General features: G+C 51.2%; 2 protein-coding genes across 2 annotated transcripts in view; one reads left to right on the top strand and one right to left on the bottom strand.

The window, feature by feature from the left end:
- UBN1 (ubinuclein 1) overlaps positions 1–8,039 on the top strand; it is a 27,977-nt gene extending 19,938 nt beyond the window's left edge. The window contains 4 exon segments of the mRNA XM_031060481.1: positions 3–697; positions 2,065–2,317; positions 2,615–2,704; positions 5,641–8,039. Coding sequence (XP_030916341.1) covers positions 3–697; positions 2,065–2,317; positions 2,615–2,704; positions 5,641–5,693 — 1,091 coding nt within the window. The 3' untranslated portion in view covers positions 5,694–8,039.
- Positions 8,040–9,346: 1,307 nt separating this feature from the next.
- PPL (periplakin) overlaps positions 9,347–20,627 on the bottom strand; it is a 26,690-nt gene continuing 15,409 nt past the window's right edge. Inside the window, exons 14-23 of the mRNA XM_031060430.1 lie at positions 20,315–20,412; positions 19,903–20,060; positions 17,396–17,574; positions 17,174–17,312; positions 15,511–15,704; positions 15,028–15,178; positions 14,657–14,740; positions 14,004–14,120; positions 13,301–13,393; positions 9,347–12,261 (exon numbers count right to left, since the gene is read on the bottom strand). Of these exons, the coding sequence (XP_030916290.1) occupies positions 9,577–12,261; positions 13,301–13,393; positions 14,004–14,120; positions 14,657–14,740; positions 15,028–15,178; positions 15,511–15,704; positions 17,174–17,312; positions 17,396–17,574; positions 19,903–20,060; positions 20,315–20,412 (3,898 nt within the window). The 3' untranslated portion in view covers positions 9,347–9,576. The remainder of the gene's footprint in view (positions 12,262–13,300; positions 13,394–14,003; positions 14,121–14,656; positions 14,741–15,027; positions 15,179–15,510; positions 15,705–17,173; positions 17,313–17,395; positions 17,575–19,902; positions 20,061–20,314; positions 20,413–20,627) is intronic.

Below are 20,627 nucleotides of genomic sequence, written 5' to 3'. Positions count from 1 at the left end.
AATCCTTCCTGATGTCCTCCAGGCTAAACAGAAGCACCACAGCCTGGTCAGGCCAGGCCACGGGCCCCCGGCCTCGGCGCCGGTGCCGGGCTCTCAGGTGAAGGTGTTCCACCCTGGTGCTCAGCTCCAGAAAACCTTCACCTCCCCAGCTCCCTTTGTCAAACTGCAGAATCCCAAATCCTCCACCCCCCTGCCCCAGCGCTCCCTCCTCCAGCAGGTCAAGTCATCAACCAAAGCTCAGAGCTTCCATTCCTCCACGTCCCCGGGCAGCACGCAGAACTCCAGCAGCTCCCACAAGAGCCAAGGCTTGTCCTCCTCCTCTCTCAGCTATGCCGGGAAGCACTCGAGTGGCTCCGGCTCTTCAGGACAATCTTACAAATCCCCTTTTGTCGCTGGCTCCCTCTCCAAGCACGGGGCTTCTTCCAGCAGCTCCTCTGGAGCTCCTGCCAACCAGGGCAGCTCCTCTGGGGCTTTGCTCCCCGGCGTCGCGGCCCCGTCCCCGGGCTCGGCCTCGGGCCGCCCGGCCTCCAGCTCCTCTGTGAAGAAACCTCCCGTGGCCCAGAAGCTGACCCTGGTGGCACCTCCTGGAGGCTCCAATGGAGATTCCAGCGGGGGCACCCAGGGCGTGGCCAAGTTGCTGACCTCGTCCCTAAAGCCAGCTGTGGTCAGCAGCACCGCAGCCTCTACCTCTGTGCCGGTAAGGGGGCCCTGCTGGCAGCTCCTGCTCACAGCTGCCCTGGAGGGGGCTCTTCAAAAGCAAAATCTGGAACGACTCTCTGGATTTCAGCTGCTTTAGACTAGAAGGTTGTGGCCTTTGCGCTGGGCTTGCCCTCCAGAATTCCAGTTTTCACTTTCAGCTTAAATAACCACTAAGCTGGATACTGTGCTGCCTTCCAAAGGGCAGTTATTGCCTAGGCTGTGTCATGGTCCTGCCCTGGCTCTGTGAGTTATGGGGACAGTAGGGCTCCCATTTGGATTAAGAGAAAGTGCAGTGAGGAAATTTATCACAAGAGATAAAGTTCATTGCATAAACTAAAGTATAATGATGAATTTATTATCAATTAGATCTACAAACTTCTTTAAATTATCCAAGTCATTTTAGTATTATTGCCACTTTTGTCATGACTGGCCCATAGAATAAATAGCCTGTGGTTATAGAACCATGGAATCATTCAGGTTGGAAAAGCCCTCTAAGATCATTGAGTCCAGCCACTCCCCCAGCACTGCCAAGGCCACCTCTAACCTATTGTCCCCAGTGCCACATCCCCATGGCTTTTAAATCCTCCCAGATGTGGTGACCCCACCCCTTCCCTGGGCAGCTGTGCCAGTGCCTGACCATCATTTCCATGGAGAAATTTTCCCAATATTTGTTGGGATAGAACATTTCAGGAAGGACTTCTGGGTTGTCAGTACAGACCTGTTTTATTACAATATTTTATTACTTCATTGTATAAGGGGGTTCATTTTTATCTATAGCAAGAATTAATAGTTCCTAATGTTGTATTCATTTGTTGTTGGCTGCTCATGCCTGCCTTCCTTTGTGCCCCATGGAAAGAGCTGGGAAATGGCAGGAGTGTGTTTAAATGGAAGGCATGTACTGCTCAGCTGATACAGCTTGTCTGTTCCTGAGCGAGAGAGCTGGAAGCACTCCCCAGTGGTGCCTGTCTCCATGAGAGAGATACTGAATAACCTCCTGGGGTGCCTTGGGTGTCAGACCTCAGTGCCTGGAGTTGTCAGCAGTGTGTGCTGCTATAAGTGAGTGGGAAGCATACCCCTGGAACTCACAGGCAGTGGGGAAACTTTTCATCTGCCTAATGGAGGCACAGTTCCAGAGCAAGGGAGTCATGGAGGCAAATCCAGCGTGGCCACATTCAGAAGAGCTGGCTTGCTAATGTCCATCTGCAGATGGCCTCAAGTGTTGGCATCTCTTGGGCCCTAGCTGGGGGAGGGTGTTTTTTCCAAGGGGGAATTCTCGAGCATTCAGTGTTTTGCAGATCTGTAAGTCTGAATGATGCTGTACCTTGATTCTCCCTCTCCTGACTGACCTTTTCCATTGCTTTGCAGAAAGGAACTAGTGGAGCTGTGCTGCTAACAAGCTCTTCCTCCTTAAGTGTACTGGCTCCATCCTACAAGTCCAACAACCCAAAGCTGCCAGCTGCCCTGAGCTCCACCCCGTTAGGTATTATCTCTCCTATTCATTCTTTCCCTCTCCATGTCATCTCCTTCAGTTCCGACTCCTCCCCAAAAGCAGGAGTTTCCAAGGATGCAATAGTTACAGGACCTGCTCCAGGAACTTTCCACCACGGCCTCGGGCACAGTGAGTATCCTGCTGGTCCCCTGTGTGTCACCTGTGTCTGTGCTGTCACCTAGAACATCAGTGCTCTGCTGGGCTGCCCCATTGCACACCAGCCCATCTCTCTGGCTGTTGCTTCGTGCTGTGCTCCCTGCTTTTGTATCTCCAGCAGTTGCATTTGGAGAACATCCCTAGAGCTCACTCAGAAGTGCCAGTAACTGGAACCCGAGCTCTGCTAACTGCTGCAGCTCCTCTGCTCATTTCTGTCTTGGATGTGTATTTGTTCCTTTTTCCCTGTCCTCTCTTTGTTTTTCTCTCTAGGTCTTCTGGCTGGTTTGCACTCCAGCCCCCACCACGCAGCGCCACTCCCACACTCTGCCCTGTCCACTCACTTACCACAGAGTTTGCCAGGTAACTTCTCAGATGCTCGTGTTTGTCTTCTGCCTCGTGAGTCTCCCTCTATCTCAGCAGATCCTTCCTTCAGGGCTGCAGCCAAAGGGGTTTCCATGGTTTCCAGCTCTGTGGTTGTCACTAAAGCCTCTCTGAGGTACAGAGTGAGGGGCTGGGGGAAACCTGCTCTGGTGGAAAGTGTCCCTGCCATGGCAGGGGGTGGAACAGGATGGGCTTTAAGGTCCCTTCCAACCCAAGCCATTCCATGATTAGGAAGAAATTCTTGGCTGTGAGGGTGGGCAGGCCCTGGCACAGGGGGCCCAGAGCAGCTGTGGCTGCCCCTGGATCCCTGGCAGTGTCCAAGGCCAGGCTGGGCAGGACTTGGAGCACCCTGGGACAGTGGGAGGTGTCCCTACCCATGGCAGGGGTGGAATGGGCTGGACTTTAAGGTCCCTTCCAATCAAACCATTCTGGGATCCTGTGGTTTCTGGAATGATGAGTCCTCAGTGCTTACAGCAAGTGTTGGTTCCTGCAGATACTCTGAATTATCCTGCCAGGATGAAAGCTGTGCCTGTTTGTGCACAGCCTGCCAGGACTGCCCTGGAATGAATATTCCCGCTCTGGGGAGTTTTGTTCCTGGTGGCCTACATAAAATGTGTCAGACCAGACTGTCTTGTGTCTGTGCACTGAGTTAATTGCCAGCATCTCCTTCACAACAAGTTTGTAGTGTAAATGCTGATTGCTCCACTTGCTGCTCACAACGTGAGGATTTGGCAGTTAAGCCTGTTCCTGCCCCAGTTTGATGCCTGCAGAAGTGATGCATAAAACAGCAGTTTTCCAAAGAAGGAGAGAAGTCAGGAAAATTGAAATTCAGCGCCAGCAGATCGTTCTTACCTGCTCCAGGGAGCTGCTTATTCCCCTGAGAACTCCCATTTCTGCTTTCTTAGGCGTGTTCTTCAGCACTTTGGTGCAGTTCATTGCCATTTTCTTAGTACCTGCTCCTGCTGGGATGGTCTTCCTGGGCTAAGTGAGCCTGATTTAGGGGTGCTAGCCTGGCCCTGTGGTGTGTGCATGGATCACCATGTAGCCTCCTGCAGGAGTCATGGAATCAAATGCCCTTGAGTGCTGAGCACGGTGCTTGTTTGCTGAAGAAGGAAGAGTGTGTTGTGCACTCATGAAAATGCAAAGAGTTGGTTTGGTTGCTTCCTTTGCTGAAGTTTGATGTGGGTTGTGCCATGCTGGTGTGGTAGAGATGAAGAAGGTCTTGGCAGTGATCACTGGTGGGACAGACCCTTCCTTCCTGTTTGTAAATCACACTTCTGGAATGACATTAGATATTGAACATGGCTTGTGGAATATATTCCATGTCACTGAGGAGCAGCTCTTTCTCCCTTTAGTTGAGGGAATTCAGAGTGATCACTGTTGTTCAGAGGGCTTATAACAGAAGAAGTTTTTGATGGACTCTTCAGCAGGATGCAGGGGAAGAAGACAAAAGACCACTGGGAATAAGTGAAGGAGAATTGACCATGGATCCAGCTCAGCAAGGACCTCCTTTCTCACTTGGTGTTTTCACTTAAAGATTGGGGATGGAGCCTTGTGCTGCCATCTCTTGGAACATTCCCAGTTCTGGTGTTTCGGAGGAGAACACAGCAGATATTTGACTCCCATAACCTTCAAATGAATTCCTGAGTTTTGTGGCACCAGCTGTGTTTGGCTGTGCCAACACCTGCCCACAGGTGCATTGCTGTGTCTGAGCACTGGAGCTGCCTGGGAGGTTGCTGCAAGTGCAAGGGAATGTTGATGCCTTAAATAAAAGTGCTTTTATGTCCATGTTCATCCAAGAGCCTCTGAGCAAAGAGCATCCAGTGCTTGCCTGTGTGTGGTTGGTGCTTCTGTTGCTGGTGGAGGTTCCTTGTGCTGGGAATGTGGAAATGGGATGTGCTGGGCTGAGCTCTTGCATGCAAAGGAGCTGTTCTTGGCCTGGAGGAGAAGCTGCTGCTGCACTGCTGGGTGCCACTGCTGCTTAGCTGCGCGTCTCAGTACTCCCATTTGTCCATCACAGTCTGAAGTGGTTTTAATTGCTCCTGGAAAACTTTTGCTTCCTTAAACTTCCTTTTTCTCTCTTCAGTGCATTTTCTCTTGTCCTCCACATCCATTCCTTTCTGTTCCATCAGTGGTGAGATTCCTATGAATCCTGTTGCTATCAGTGGGCACCTAAAGCCTTCATTTAAAAAGCACCTAATTAAATAATTCAAAAAAATAATCAATAAAGCACCTAAAGCCCTACCTGAAAGGGGTTTCTAGGTTAGGGGTTTGCCTCTTCTCCCACACAACTAGTGACAGGACAAGAGGAGACAGGGGGAAGTTTAGGTTGGACATCAGGAGGAATTTCTGTATGGAAATGGTGGTCAGGCATTGGCAGGGGCTGTCCAGGAAGGTTTGGAGTCCCCATCCCTGGAGGTGTCCAAGGAAGGCCTGGATGTGGCATTCAGTGCTCTGGGCTGGGGACAAGCTGGGGATGGGTCACAGGCTGGTTTCCCTGCTCTTGGAGGTCTTTTCCAACCTCAGTGATTCTGTGATTACAACAGCAAAAATGTACAACAGGTTACTTCCAACCACCTTAGGGGCAAGGCAACCACAGCATGTATTTTGGGATTCCTGGAGGGGTAGATGTGGCAGGGTGGATTTAGAGAAGGGCACAGGCTAAGGAGCTCCCTGGCAGCTGGAATTGTGCCTGGGGCTTCTGCTGGGAGCCCACAGGGGAACCTCAGTGCTTCCCTTGTCCCTTCCTTAGAGGCTGCTCCCAGTGCAGAGGTGTCTCCAAGCACATCCTCTTCTTCTTGATCCTTGGTGCTGGGAAGGAAGAGTAGATCTTTCCCTCTGTGCAGAGGCCTGGCTGTCCCAGCTGCCCTTCAGGGGGTGCTGAACCCCTTCCCAGCTGTTTTATTTTCTTTCAGATGCTTCTCAGCTTCACGGCAAAGGGTCCAATGCACAGCAGCGCAAGTTGTGACGCCTGCAAGGAGGGGAGCTCCAGCACCCATAGGATAAAACCCAGAGGAACAGGTCATGGACTTTGGATACCAGCTGTGTCTTTTGATTTCTTTTTTTTTTCCTATTTCTTTTTTTTTTATGACAACTGGAGAGACTGAACTGCAACAAGGAACTCATTGGGGCATCTGCTCAGAGGCTTTCAGAGCTGAGCCCCACACATGGGGCCACCTGGAGCCATGCCCTGATGAGAGGAGCCTTTTGTAGCACTGTTTATTGCTGCTGCCCTTCCTGCATTCCCTGGCACTGGCAGGAGCTGGAACTCACAGGGAGGCTCGGGTGGTCCTGCCGTGGATTCCCACCCACCTGTGTCTGTAGCTGCCAAGTACCTCCAAGTCCAGTTACCTCCTTGGTCTCCCTGTGGAGGGTATGAAAGGTGCTTCTTTCTTCTGCTTTGGATTTACTTGGATAATTCTAGCACTGCCAGTGCTTTCTTGAAGACATTTGAGTAACTTTCCAATTGTACTATAAAACTGTGCTACACTTAATTGGAGGATTTAACATTTCCTGTGTGGTGAATCTAAGGAACCACCTGATGTTCCCCTCTGGAGGAGAAGGAAGACTCTTTAGAGACTAAAGACGTTTTTAGATGCAGTCATCGACTTTTAGAATTCTACTTCTTTTGAGTTTTTGGAATTTTTTTCCCTCCAAAGGGATGCTTTTTTCCTGCTCAGTTTTATCCTCATTGCCATTGAATGCATTAGATTGAATGGGACACCTCTTAGCATGTCACATGGATGGGAAGACATAATTCCAGTGCCTTTTATGGTGGAGCAAGAATGGACTAGTGACACACATTTCAGCCCTATTTTGTGTGCTCCTCAACCCTTTTTTAATCATTCTGTATTTAAAATGTATTCTGGTTTATTTAATAGAGCTTTTTATGGTTGCACATCAGAAGAAAAAAAAAAAAAGCTGCACTGTCTGGACTTCAGTGGTGACCTGGTGACTGAGCACAGTCCCAAATCCAGCAGGAGCACCAGTTCTCATCCCAGTATGTGCAGGCGGGTTCCAGGCCCTCCCCTAAAGCCATTCTTTCCTAGGGTTGTGAGTTAGGATCAATTTGGTGGGCAGAGGGAATGAGTGAGATGAACCAAGGTCACGACCTGTCCAATGAATTCCAGAGAAAACCACTGCTCTCCTCAATGGTACCTGCACCAGGATCATGTGTTCAGCACAGCTGCAGGAACAGGGACCATCTGCAGTCTGGGGGTGTCTTTTCTTCTTCATTTTTTTAACTTTAGAGCTAAATACTCCTGCTGTGCACCCCCTTTCAGCTAAGGGCAGGCTGAGGCTCCACCTGAGCTTTCTGAGGTTTGGTTTCCTGCTCTGCCCACTTTGTCTTCTCTCAGGCCCCCTCAGCCACGTCCCAGTTGTGCAGGGGTAGTGCTGATCCATGTAGAATTTACTGGTATTCCAAGGACAAGCTTGCAGCTTCCTCCTTGAGCTTTGGGGAAGGATGCTGACCCCAGGATACCAGCAAATGTCTGCTTTAGTTTCCTCTGGTTTTTGTTAAGATCTGAGAATGACTGTTTTCAATTTGAGCTGATACATAACTGCCCAAGATCAGTGAGTTGATTGTATTTCAAATTAATGGATACAGCTCAGATTTCAAGTCTGTTTACAGAAAATACCTAGGTTGTAGCAGAAGAGCCAAAGACAGAACTGGTGTGGGTCAAAGGAAGCACAGCGTTTCTTGGAGGACTCTGAGCAGTGGATGTTGTGTGGTTCCTGTTGAAGGTCTCATCCTGAGGGGTGCTTGGCACCTTCACCTTCCCCTGGGAGCTGAAAGCCTGGGACACCTGGCAGGATAGGGGCTCTCAGTGAGTGACTCAAGGTACTGGTTCTCCTCCCTCTCTTTGCTTTCACTTGAATGCTTCTGCTGGGAAGCCCCCGTGTGCAGAATCCCTCCTTCTAGGAATTTAGCGAAGCCTCTTGCCTCAGGGAAATGTTTATGTGGTGGAAATTCTGTGGGATATTTTTTCTTTACATGCTATAATGAATGAGTGAGTGGTGTGGAGCAGAGTGGCAGCAAGGCAGGCCCACGCAGAGCAGCTGATGGGGAGCCAGGCTGGCACCTCTGCCTTGGGGAGGCAACTTGCAGCGCTTCCAGGATGGAATGGGGAGGGATAGGCTCCCATGGCACTTACCTGGGGATGGCAGTTCCTTTTGGGTGTAAGAGCTGCAGTTTACTATTCTATTTTTTTTTATGTGTGTTGGCACTGTCTTGCTGAAGATGGTGGGGGTGGTATGAAAAATGTTAATCTTGTACAGAACAACTCAATAAATTGTTTCAAACTTTCCAAAACGCTTTTTTTCTCCATCTCCTTACCTCTAGTTCCCTGACTTTGTTTCCAAGAATTTCTGTTGCAGCTTGGGTGCTCATCTGTGTCTCGAGTGAGTAATGAATTATTGACTGTTTTAAAGTCTCCTCCGTGGTGAGTGAATGGCAGCTGTGTTACAGCTGTTGCAGGGGTAGGAATGTTTCTTCTCATTCCCTCTGTTCCTAATGGTTGAAGTTGGCCTCTGCTGGAAAGGACGTGGGGCTCAGACCCTGCAGGACCAGAGAGATCCTCCCTGATCCCTTCAGTCACAAAGGTAAAATAGTGGTGTTAATCCCCAGAGCCAGGAGGGATAAGCAGGGAATGCTTATGATGCTTTTGTGGACATCAGAGCTCCTCAGGGTTTGGGTATTAGCTGAAATTGGGGCAAAAGGAAGTGAATGGGCTCTGAAAGGTACCACATCAGTGTAATCCACTGTTCTCCTGCAGTCAGTCCCATTCTTTAGTGCACTCCACTCCCATCTAATGCTGCTCATTAGTCCCAGCTTCAATGCTGCTCCAGCAATTTCCCCTTGGAAAAGAGCCAACAGCTAAAATGAATCATCTTAGTGTTTTAATTCTGACTCCTAAATGGCAACTTCTTGTACACCCAAAGATCGGGAAGCTGCCATAATTAATAAAGACCAAACACCTTCTGATTAGAACCACTGCATTTTTATTTTGTACTATAAATAGAATTCCCCTCTATTCCCCATTCCCTTACACAAGTAAATGAAACATGTAGCTGCATGTAACTCCATCCAGGAAAACACCAGCATTAACAGCTTTTAACCACGAGTGAAGGAGCTGCCTGTGGGAGGCCCTCTGCATTGGGTTCCCTTGCATGCTGTGCACAACCCCTTGTGTCTGGTGGTTCTGCCATCTCTTCATGTCCTTTTCCTTGACCTCTGGGGTGTGTGAATGCTCCTCCTGGATCAGTGGCTGGTGCCATCAAAGTACACCTTCGTTCTTCCCCAGCAGCACAGGCACAGAGGTGAACAAATGGTGGTGGTGAGTGTTGACGTGGTGATTCTGGGCTGAAACCTTGGTTTCCACAGAGCTGGTTTTCTCAGAGGACGAGCCCATCATTGAGTCAGTTGTCCACGGTGGGACTGTCTGGCTTACCACCATGCAGCTGATGTAACCAGCTCCTGCTGGTCACCTTGGAGTCACCTGGACCTTCAGTCTCTCTCCTGACACGGCTTCGTACACAACTATGTGAGTAGGAGTTGAGGAAACTGCAGGTTCTACTGAGTCTTTTGGGCTTGAGGCACTTCACTGTCCTAAGGCTTTCTCTTGTTTTCTGGTAGGCAGGGAGGAAGAGGGGTTTCAGAAGGTTGGCAGATGTTTTCCACTACTGGTGGTGTTTTCTGCAGTGTGTGACAACAAGCAGAGTGGCTGCGTAGCATGGCCGGGGCAGAGGCTGTAGCAGTTTGGGAGAGGCGGAGGAGGGCGAGGCTTTGCAGTGATCTGGATGTCTGCAAGGTGCTGCAGCTCTCACTGGCTGCTCTTGAAGTGAAGTTTCTAGAGTGGAGCGAGCGCTGTGTAATTGCTTCCGGACACCAAGACTGCTAGCTCCTGGATGGACATCTCCTTGTTGAGGTAACTGTCGTACTGGGCCGCGGTGAGCCTCCCGCTCTTCAGGGCGTCCTCGATGGAGAACTCCCTGCCAGACTTCCTGTCCAGGATCACAGATGATTCCCCGTTGGGACCCTTTATTGAGATCTCCTCCCAGTCACATTCCTGGCTCTTCAGTTTGACAAACAGGCTCCATTCAATGAGGCCAAACACGTGAGCTTCCTCTGGAGACATCTCTTTTCCGGTGTCGGGGTCAATGACCACAATGGAGCGCCTCAGGTGGTTCTCTCGTTGCTCCCTCTTGATAGCCACTGTCTTCAGGCGATTCTGAAGTTGCTCAATCTCTGCATCTTTTTCTCTGGATAACTGCTTCAGATCCTCTAACTCTCTTTCCAAAGCTTGGAACCTGGAGTCCAGGTTTATTCCACTGTCCACGTGGGTCATGTTTCTCAGATCCTGAGCTTCTGTTGCGGTGAGTTCAATCTCTGACTGCAGTCTCCTTGTTTCCATCAGTAGGTTCTGTTTCTCGAGGTGGAGCTTGTGGTTTTCCTCCCTTAACAAGTCTAGTTCCTTTGATGACTTGGAGTTGTTGAATTCCACCTCGGACAGCCTGGTTTCCAGGCGGTTGATATCTGCATCCAGCTCCCTCTTGCGCCTACTTTCTTCCTCCAGGTTGCTCTTCAGCTTTTGAATCTCGTACTCCGTGTCTCCTTTGTCCACTTGGACACTCTCTGAAAAGACCACTTTCTCCTTGACTTCCATCTTCTCCAAAGAAAGGAGCTTCTTTCTCAGGGCTTCTAGCTCAGTTTGCAGGACTTGTCTGCGGTGCTTCTCTTCTTCTAACTCCAGCTTGAGGAGAGAGTGCTCCTTCTCCTGCTGGGGATCTTGCTGAAGGATCACTTTCTGTTTCACAGTCACTCGTTCTGTCGTTTCTCTTTCCTGTTCTTCCAGCTCGTTCAGCCGGATCCTGAGCCTCTGCACCTCCAGCTCAGCCTCCCTGCGGGCCTGTCTCTCCTTCTCCAGCTCCTCCAGCTGCCGCTCCAGCTCGGAGCGTCTCCTCTGCAGCTTGCGCAGCTCCTCACGGAGCCCATCGATCTGCTTCAGTTCGCTCTCGATGCTCTGCGAGAAGGAGTTCACCTCAGCTTTCAAGGCAGGATCCTGCTCATACTTCACTACTTCCTGCTGGACCACCTTCTCCTTCACCTGGGAAAGTTCTTCCTCCTTCAGTCTTACTTTTTCTTCTTGGAGAAGCCGTTCCCTCTCCAGGTCAATGTGCTTCATTTGTTCATCTGCCAGCTGCACTCGCAGCGACTCTACCTCCTCTCTAGTCTTGGGGTCTTCCCGAAACTGGAGGATTTCTTGAACAACTTCCTTCATTTGCACTTGAGGTTTGGTGTCTTTCAAAGCTTGTATCTCTTGTTTCAGCTGGTAGATCTCCAGGTCAGCTCTTTCGATAGCTCCGGTCCTCTCTATGATTTCCTCACGGAGTCGCTGTAGCTCCTTTTCGGTTTCTGGATCATTCTTGTACTTAATGACCTCCTTAATGACTTCTTTGACTTCTACCAGGGGCCCTCTGTTCTTCAGAGCAGCCAGCTCGTTCTGGCAGCTCTTTAGCTGTTCGTCCCCACCGCGGTACCTCCTCTCCTGCTCTACCAGCTCCAAGCGAAGGTTGGCAACTTCATTCTCAGCCTTGGGGTCTGGGCGCACAATCTCACGCACTTTCTCCTGCACAACCACCTTGGAGTTCTCCTCCTCCAGCAGCTGGATCTTCCTGAGCAGCTCAGCCTTTTCCCGCTCGTTGGAACGGCCCTTGGACTTCTCATCTTCATACTGGCGCCGGAGCTCGTTCACCTCCCTCTCAATGGCCAAATCTTTCTCCACCTTCAGCACCTCCTTGACGGTGATTTTGCCCTCGGCGATGGCCCGTTCCTTCTCCAGACGCTTGAGCTTTTCCTGGAGGAAGCTGAGCTCTTCCTCGTGCTTCTGCCGAAGGGCGCTCTCCCTCTCCTTGGTCTCCTGCAACATCCGGAATTCCATCTCCAGCTGAGGATCATTCTGCAGCTTCAGCACCTCCTTCTCTGTCACCTTCTCCTGCTCTTTGTTCTTCTCGCTGGACAGCACAGCAATTTGCTGGCGTAAGAGGATGACTTCGCTCTCCCTGGTCCCTTCCTGCCTCCTGAGCTCTTCCAGTTCCTCTTTGAGCTTCAGGATTTCAGCGGCTTGAGCCTTATCTTGTTCAATCCTCAGCACCTCTTTCACTATGTACTCCTGCCCTCCTTCCCTCTTCTCGTGCTCCAGCACTCGCAGCCGGATTTTCAGAGCCTCCAGCTCGTCCTGGAGTGCCTGGTTCTTGCGCTGTTCCTCTGCCAGGTTTTGCTGCAGCCTGTGGAAACTCTCCTCCAGCTGGGGGTCGGGCACCTTCTTCACCAGTTCTTTCTTCACCACAGTTTCTTGGGGCTTCTGGTTTTGCAGGTGGACAATGTTGTTCTGAATGGCTTCAATCTCTGCCTCAAGCTGTTGCCGACGCTGAGTCTCATCCTCAAGCTCTTTCTTCAACTTCCAGACTTCCTCCACAGGCCTTACAGACTTTTTGGTCTGGGCAAAGTCTTGTGTCACCTGAATATCTGGCTGCTGTTGTTAGCAAAAGGATCAAAAAAAATTAGTCCAAAAAATCCAATTAATCACACTTTTGGTGCTAATCATCACAGAATCACGGAATCGTTTAGGTTGGAAAAAACCTCCAAGATCATCAAGTCCAACCTGTGACCAGTCCCCCCCACCTTGCCACCCAGCCCAGAGCATGGAGTGTCACGTCCAGTTGTTCCTTGGACACCTCCAGGAATGGTGGAACACATTCACCACCTCCCTGGGCAGCCCCTTCCAAGGCCTGACCACCCTTTCAGTGAAGAATTTCTCCTGATGTTCAACCTGACCCTCCCCGGCACTCGAGGCCATTCCCTCTCCTCCTGTCCCCATTCCTTGGGAGCAGAGCCCGACCCCCCCAGCTGTCCCCTCCTGTCAGGAGCTGTGCAGAGCCACAAGGTCCCCCCTGAGCCTCCTTTGCTCCAGGCTGAGCCCCTTTCCAGCTCCCTCAGCCCCTCCTGGTGCTCCAGCCCCTCCCCAGCTCTGTTCCCTTCTCTGGACACCCTCCAGTGACTCCATGTCCTTCTTGTCATGAGGGGCCCAGGACTGGACACAGAACTCAAGGTGCCTCAGCAGTGCCAGCACAGAGGGACAATCACTGCCCTGGTCCTGCTGGCCATTCCTGACCCAGGCCAGGAGATCTGTGCCTCCAACAAAGCAGCAGGAGGGAGCTGAGCTGTGCCAAACCCTGAGCAGGGAGCATTTGCAAATGAACCTCTCTGCGGGTTCCCAGCCTGAGAAATCCTTTCTGCAATGCCTGCTGCTGTCAGAACAAAGCTCTGAGCCACAAGGGACACTAATTCTGCCACAGAATGGCAAAAAGAGAGTTAAAAACTATATGGAGCTTCCTAGGATGAGTGGGCAATGGGACTGGGGGTTGGTCTGTGTGATTTAAATGTCTGCTGATTAATGATTTAGGGGGACAAAACAGCAGCTAGACTGGTTCCCCCACATGTGCCATTCACACGTGTCCCTGGGTCCTACAGGTGTGTCCCCTCAGCATCCCCTTGCTCCTGTGATCACTCACCTGCCGCAGGAGGCTCTGGGCAAACTCCAGGTTCTGCAGCCTCTGCTTGTTCACAGCATTCACTTCTGTGTATTTGGCTGCCAGAACAGCTTCCTGCAGAGCAAAAACGTGTTGGGAAGAGCTTGAGAAGGCCAGAAACAATCAGGCCCTAAACTGGTAGCTCTGGGTGCTCCTCTAAAAACCTACAGCAGTGAACTGCTGAGTTTTGGGGGAGGGAGAGGGATTCTCTTGCACAGACACACTCATGGTCATGCTGTGGTTTTTCTACTCAAGATAAGCAAAAACAGGTGCAGTAAGAACCAGGCGAGGAAGAACCAGGTGGACACTTTGCCTGTCTCTATAGGCAGGATGGTTTGAGGCAGGTAGCAAACAGATCCTGCATAAGTAAGTAGCTTGTAGCTTCATCTGACTGTATTTCTATCTTTGGTGGTGAAATCTCTCTGAAAGTCTAGAGAAGGGGAAAACTTCCAGGTTTTTGGCTTTTCTCCTCCTTTTTCCCTTCCGAAAGTGTTAAATCCAGCATTTTCCCTCCCTCATTCTGGCCAGCCCAGTTTAAAAAAATGATGAAAAATCCCTTCCTCCTGATTCCCTGTGGTTCCCTGTGGGACCAAGGTCCCCACAGTAAATGTAGGTGTTTGCAGACCCCCAGTGGTCCCATGAGCTGCCCTTTGCTTTGGCTCTGCTCTGGCCAGCCCTTGCTTACCTCCTCCTTCACTTTGGCAGCTGGGGACTGCAGCCTGGGCTTCTTGCTGGTGTAGCCATTGCGGCCATTCTCCAGGTCCAGGATGGATCTCAGCTTCTCAGCTTCCAGCTCGTAGTCCTGTGCAAAGGCATTCCCAGGAGAAATGTGAAATTGCTGCATCCCCTTCACACACACAGGCTCCTCCTAAGCTGCCCTGGCTTTAACAACTTCACCCCTTGATCTGTTTTTTGGGAAGGTCACAAAACCCCACCCTCTGCTCTGGAGCCAGGCTGGGAGAGCTGGGGTGCTTACCAGGAGAAGGCACCAGGGAGAGCTCAGAGCCCCTTGCAGGGCCTAAAAGGGCTCCAGGAGATCTGGAGAGGGACTGGGGACAGTGCAAGAAGAAGGGGAAATGGCTTCCCACTGCCAGAGGGCAGGGATGGATGGGATATTGGGAAGGAATTGGCCCTGGCACAGGGTGCCCAGAGAAGCAGTGGCTGCCCCTGGGCCCCTGGAAGTGTCCCAGGCCAGGCTGGATGGGGCTTGGAGCAGCCTGGGACAGCAGGAGGTGTCCCTGCCCATGGCAGGGGATGGAATGAGATGGGCTTTAGGGTCTCTTCTAACCCAAATACTCTTTTTCTCTGTTCTCTCACAGGCAGAATTTCAGTCCTTACCTTCACTGCCTGCTGGTACTGCTGAGCTGTGGCAGAGACCTTCTGCACCTCCTGTTCCTTGCTTGCAATGTCACTGAGCAGCGCCTGGGTGCACAGAGATACAGGTCAGAGACAACACAACGTCCAAATGCATCCTTCAGCCTTTCTGGGGGTTACCATTAAATTCACAACCCTGAGAATTCCAACCTCCTTGAGCAGCCCTGCTTTGTGTGAACAAGGCACAGGAGGACTGCGGGACCTTAGAGCACAAAAATAAATCTAATAAACATTTCTGTTTTTCTATTTGATGTTCAGCAGCTATCTAAGTTCTGTTTCTTTTAGTCTTGTTCCCTCTTCTCTCCCTGAGGAGCCCGGGGTGCTCTGGGAATTACCGCTTGGCTCTTGAGCTTCATCTCCACGGTCTGGATGTTGTCAGTCTCCTGGGGCTCGTAGTTGGGGATGTTGCACAGGAACTGGTTCACCTTGTCGTAGTTCGTGCGGTAGTTGGAGTAGGCGCTTTTTGCTTTCTGCAGGGTTTGTGTTCTGTGGGGGAAACCAGCTCAGCTTCAGTCCTGTCCCATCTCCCGTGCCTGCTGGAGACACCTCTCAACCCATCCCACTTTCCCTCCTCCCTAAGACATGGATTTGAGCCAGAGTTGTTCTCTTGGCTCCTCTTTTGCAAGAGAACTAATCCTTGTTTTCCCAGCTCTACCCAGCCAGCACATTCCAGCAACCTCCCCCTCTTCCTCCTCACACCTCCCTGGAATCCCTTCTGCAGCTCCTCCTCCCCAGGACCACGGTGCTGCGCCTCCTCCAGTTCCAGCGTGGTTCCACCTCCCCAGCAGCCATCCTGGCTCCCTGCCCTGTGCTCTCACCTGTGGTCAATCTGCTTGCTGAGGTTGTTGAAGCGCTGGTTGAGCTTGTAGAGCTCTGCCTCCTGGCGCTCGATGTCGGGGCAGTGCTCCTGGAACTTGCTGGCCAGGGTGTTGGAGCACGTCTTGGTCCTCTGCAGGTTCTGCTCGGCTTCACTGAGCAGGAACTTCTTGGACTGGAGCTCGCTGCCCATGGCCTGTGGGGAAAAAGCAGGAGAGGGGGATTCCCTGGGGTTTCATACTGTTGTCACCCACATTGATCCAGCAACTGCACTGGAGCTGCAGCAGTGCCACCAGTTGTGGAAAAAGCCAAGCTCAAGGCTTACGTGGGAAGCAGAACCACCTGAAAACCTGACAGGGAGAAAAGCTACCTCTTACTCCCTCCTCACCTGCTGACCTTTAAAAGTAACCATGCAAAGTGCAAAATAGCTGCTGCTCCTCATGCAAGGCTTAGATCCTGTTCTTGCAGTGCAGCAACTGTGGAAGGAGCAGTGAAAGCTCTTCCATGTTAGTCTGAATTTGGGATTTCATGGAAAAGCTAAAGGAGGACAGAAAATTCTGGCCTAGCCAGTTCTTGGTCTTTCCATAGCAGAAGAATTGCCAGTTTGGGTAGTTTTCCCAAGCAATAACTTTCTCAAATCCTTGCCAGGCCCATCTTTCCAGTATCAGGCCACTGAGTTGCTTTTCCCAGACCATTTCATCCTTCACTTCTCTAAGAATCACAGAAGGTTTTGGCTTGGAAAAAACTTAAAGCTCATCTCATCCCACCCCTGCCATGGCAGGGACACCTTCCACTGTCCCAGGCGGCTCCAAGCTCTGTCCAACCTACGGCCGGGGACGCGGGGGCAGCCACAGCTGCTCTGGCCCACCCTGCCAGGGAACAATTCCTTCCTAATATCTAATTCAAATCTTTCCTCTTCTAGTTTAAAACCATTCCTCTTGTCCTGTCAGTATCTGATCATGTAAAAAGTCTCTCTCCCTCTTTTTTATAAGCCTCCTTTAGGCCCTGGAGGGGGCTCTAAGGACTCCCTGGAGCTTTCTCTTCTCCAGGTGAGCACCCCCAGCTCTCCCAGCCTGGCTCCAGAGCAGAGGGGCTCCAGCCCTGGGAGTGTCTTCCCTGGACCTGCTCTAACAGGTCCATGTCTTGTGCTGAGGACTCCAGACTTGGACACAGCTCTTCTGTGGGAGGGTCTCACAAGGGCAGAATAGAGGGGGAATGCATCTGCATTAGTCCTTTCATCAAATCCCAAGACTTCAAGTGGGATTTGATTTGATTTGATTTGATTTGATTTGATTTGATTTGATTTGATTTGATTTGATTTGATTTGATTTGATTTGATTTGATTTGATTTGATTTGATTTGATTTGATTTGATTTGATTTGATTTGATTTGATTTGATTTGATTTGATTTGATTTGATTTGATTTGATTTGATTTGATTTGATTTGATTTGATTTGATTTGATTTGATTTGATTTGATTTGAGGATGGGAGGTGTTTGTGTCTGGAGCAGGTGGGGTCACAGCAGTCAAGATGAGTTCTCACCCTCAGCTGGGGGAGGCCATCCTGTCACCAACAGATCCAAGCTTAGGAGTTGAGCAGGAATCACCACAGCTTTTGGAAAGTGTTTTTGCATGTGCAGCACACAAACAGGGCAGGAAACTCACCAGCAGTTCTTCCTTCTTCCTGTCCACCACCCTCAAGTCCTCCGGTACCGTGTCATCTATGACCAGCTTGTTCTCATAGGTTGACAGCAGGTCTCGGCCTTGCTGGAGGCTCCTCTCCAGGTTTGTGGCCACCTCAACTCTGTCAGGACACGAGGAAGGTGTTTAAGCACACCTGCACCCTCCTCCTGCAGGGCTCAAGCTGGGATTTAAGCCATGACTTACTTCTCCTGGGCAGCGCTGAGCAGCTGCACCACGCGCTCGTACTTCTTGTTGGTGTTGTCCACCTTGTTCCTCACCAGGGTGGCACTGCCCGTGTTGGGCACGGACTCGATGAAGGCCTCGCACTCCTGGATCTTCCTGCTCTTCTCAGGCTCAATGCGACGGACCTCGTTGGTGATGTTCTGCAGGAGAACAAAGCAGGAGTAACACATCGCCTCATTGGTGATGTTCTGCAGGAGAACCACATCACCTCATTGGTGATGATCTGCAGGAGGAACACATCACCTCGCTGGTGATGTTCTGCAGGACGAACAAAGCAGGAGGAGCACATCACCTTGTTGGTGATGTTCTGCAGGAGAACAAAGCAGGAGGAGCACATCACCTTACTGGTGATGCTCTGCAGGAGGAGCACATCACCTCATCGGTGATGCTCTGCAGGAGGAACACATCACCTCATTGGTGAGGCTCTGCAGGAGGAACAAAGCAGGAGGAACACATCACCTCATTGGTGATGATCTGCAGGAGAACAAAGCAGGAGGAACACATCACCTCATTGGTGATGTTCTGCAGGAGAACAAAGCAGGAGGAGCACATCACCTCGCTGGTGATGTTCTGCAGGAGAACAAAGCAGGAGGAACACATCACCTTGTTGGAGATGTTCTGCAGGAGGACAAAGCAGGAGGAACACATCACCTTGTTGGAGATGTTCTGCAGGAGGACAAAGCAGGAGGAACACATCACCTTGTTGGAGATGTTCTGCAGGAGGACAAAGCAGGAGGAACACATCACCTTGTTGGAGATGTTCTGCAGGAGGACAAAGCAGGAGGAACACATCACCTTGTTGGAGATGTTCTGCAGGAGGACAAAGCAGGAGGAACACATCACCTTGTTGGAGATGTTCTGCAGGAGGACAAAGCAGGAGGAACACATCACCTTGTTGGAGATGTTCTGCAGGAGACCAAAGCAGGAGTAACACATCCCCTCGCTGGTGATGTTCTGCAGGAGAACAAAGCCTTTACAGCAGCTGAGCCAGGAGCTGGCGGCTACAGAGGAGCCACACTTGGCTGTCCAGGGTGAGGAAGGAAGTCAGGGCTGAGGATTTGTGTTTGGTGGAAGGTGCCTTCCAGCCCTGCAGGGCACAGAAGGATATTTTTGGCTGACTTTCTTTTGACCTGTCTGTCCTTAGCAAGGAAATTCCAGCTGGGGAGTGGTTCCCAGCAGCTCCAGCTCGGTCAGGGACATGCTGGGTTCATCTGGGCCGTTGGGCTCTGACAGGTGAATCCTTGCCTGGACATCAAAGTGCTGCAGGCAGTTGGGGCAATTTGCTTTCTCTTGTGGTAGCACCTGGATTTTGACACAGCCCTGGGCAAGTGATGTAACCAGGACCTGAACTTCCTCCTAAACCTAGGGAGGTTTGTGGCACAGAGCCTGGCTTAATTAGGGGTCTGAAAAAGAGGAAAGGAGAGCTGGATGCTACTGGCACTGGAGCCTGGAGGAGCAGGTCCACAAGGAGAAGCTGCCTCAGACTACAAGGGTTTTCCTGTTCCTCTCTGAGCTGGTGATAGTGGTAGCAAAGTTCACCAGGCAAAAATCCTGCATAAATTACTGGGTTGAATAGCAGGCCAGTGTCATTCAATATGACAATATCCTTGGAGATATTCTGAGAGATCTTCACATCAGCATAGATCTCAGACTGAGAGCTAATAATAAGAAAGAGCAGAGCTCAGTCTAATGTAAATTTATTGTAAAGTATGATTCAAAGCTGCTCTGTGTGCCTTCATCCAGGGTAAAATAAATCAAGAAGGCACCTCCACTTTGTTTCCACTGTCAGTACACTCATAGGGGTGTAAATCCTCATCAGTGTAAATCCTGGGTGAATGTTGAAAGTTTATAAGGTGGGTTCAGAACATACTTTTGAATAGCAGTTAAGAGAACCTACGTCGCTTCTTGCTCACTGGCTATGATGAACTCCATTTTATCCTGCATAAATCATTGGGTTGAATAGCAGGCCAGTGTCATTCAGTATGATAAGCCACTGTAGACCTCTGAATCATGATAATGCACAGAATCATCCACAAGCTGCCCCAGCTCTGGAAAGAAGTTTTGTTACTGCCCTGGCTTTCACAGCAGTGACTCGAAGATTCCTCAATGATTCTGTGTTGAATCGCTGTTCTCAATAAAGAGTTTCATGTCTCAGGTCTGGGAGACTTAGACATGTGCTTGGATGATGGGCAGGATCCAAACCTGAGGGCTCCCCCCTCATCCTCACAGCCACCACCTGCAGCCATCACCTTTTTCCCATTTGACTGAGCTGGCAAAGGTTTTGGGCTTCTGAGGCTGCTCATAGGGCTGCTCCCCATCCCTGCTGGAAGCAGCTGTGAGCATCTCTCCACATCCCATTTCCAGGGCTCGGGGAGCACCTTAAACACCCTTGGCAATGGAGACCCCCGCTGGAGGCGCTTTGGGAGCACGGGCTCTGGCAGGCCCGTCCCTCAGCCCCTCAGCCCCACCTTGAGGTCCTTGGAGCGCTCGGTGCTGTCCTGCACGGCCCGGCTCTGCTCCAGCGGCGGCCGCAGGTTCGCTGTGATTGCTTTCTCCTGCTTGTCCAGGTCACTGGTGACTTTCTCCAGCCCTGCCAGGAGCTGGCGTCCCCGAACTGATGCAGCATCTGGACAACAAGAGGAGACCAGGTTGAAGCTGGTTGGAGCTGGGTGTGGGCTCAGTCCCACTGGTGAGTGCCAAACCGTCGTCCTGCTGCTCTCCCCCAGCCTGGCCTGCTGTGACCACAGCCTGGCTGCTCTGCCCCCCACCCATCCAGCACCATTGTTCCCAGGACCCTTACGAGATGGGAACATGCCCATAAGATGCTCCACCACCTCAGCTCAAGCCTTTCTGTGCCCCAGGCTGCCCTCCTGCCCACACCTCCGATGCTGTCTGCCTTCAGCCCCTCATAGCGCTGCTGCAGAACGTTCTTGCAGTTGTTGGTCTTCTCCTTCACGGTCACATACTGCTTGGCAATTCTGCAGAAGGAGACAGCAGGAGGTCAGTCACACCCTCAGCCTCTCCATCACCCCATCACCATCCTGGATCTGCTCCAGCTCTGGAGGGGTTGTGGGGGCTGCTCCCTCGAGGCAGCCATGAGGCAGGTGGGGGAAAAAGCATCTTCACCCCATGTTGGGGTAAGAGCAGCGTCTTCATTAGAACAGGGGAGAGGCAGCCGGGCAGGAACCTGCCT

Source organism: Geospiza fortis, unplaced genomic scaffold, assembly GCF_000277835.1.
Source record: "Geospiza fortis unplaced genomic scaffold, GeoFor_1.0 scaffold114, whole genome shotgun sequence".
Taxonomy (NCBI): domain Eukaryota; kingdom Metazoa; phylum Chordata; class Aves; order Passeriformes; family Thraupidae; genus Geospiza; species Geospiza fortis.
The sequence above is the reverse complement of the archived record's forward strand: the minus strand, read 5'-3'. Positions and strand labels throughout refer to the sequence as shown.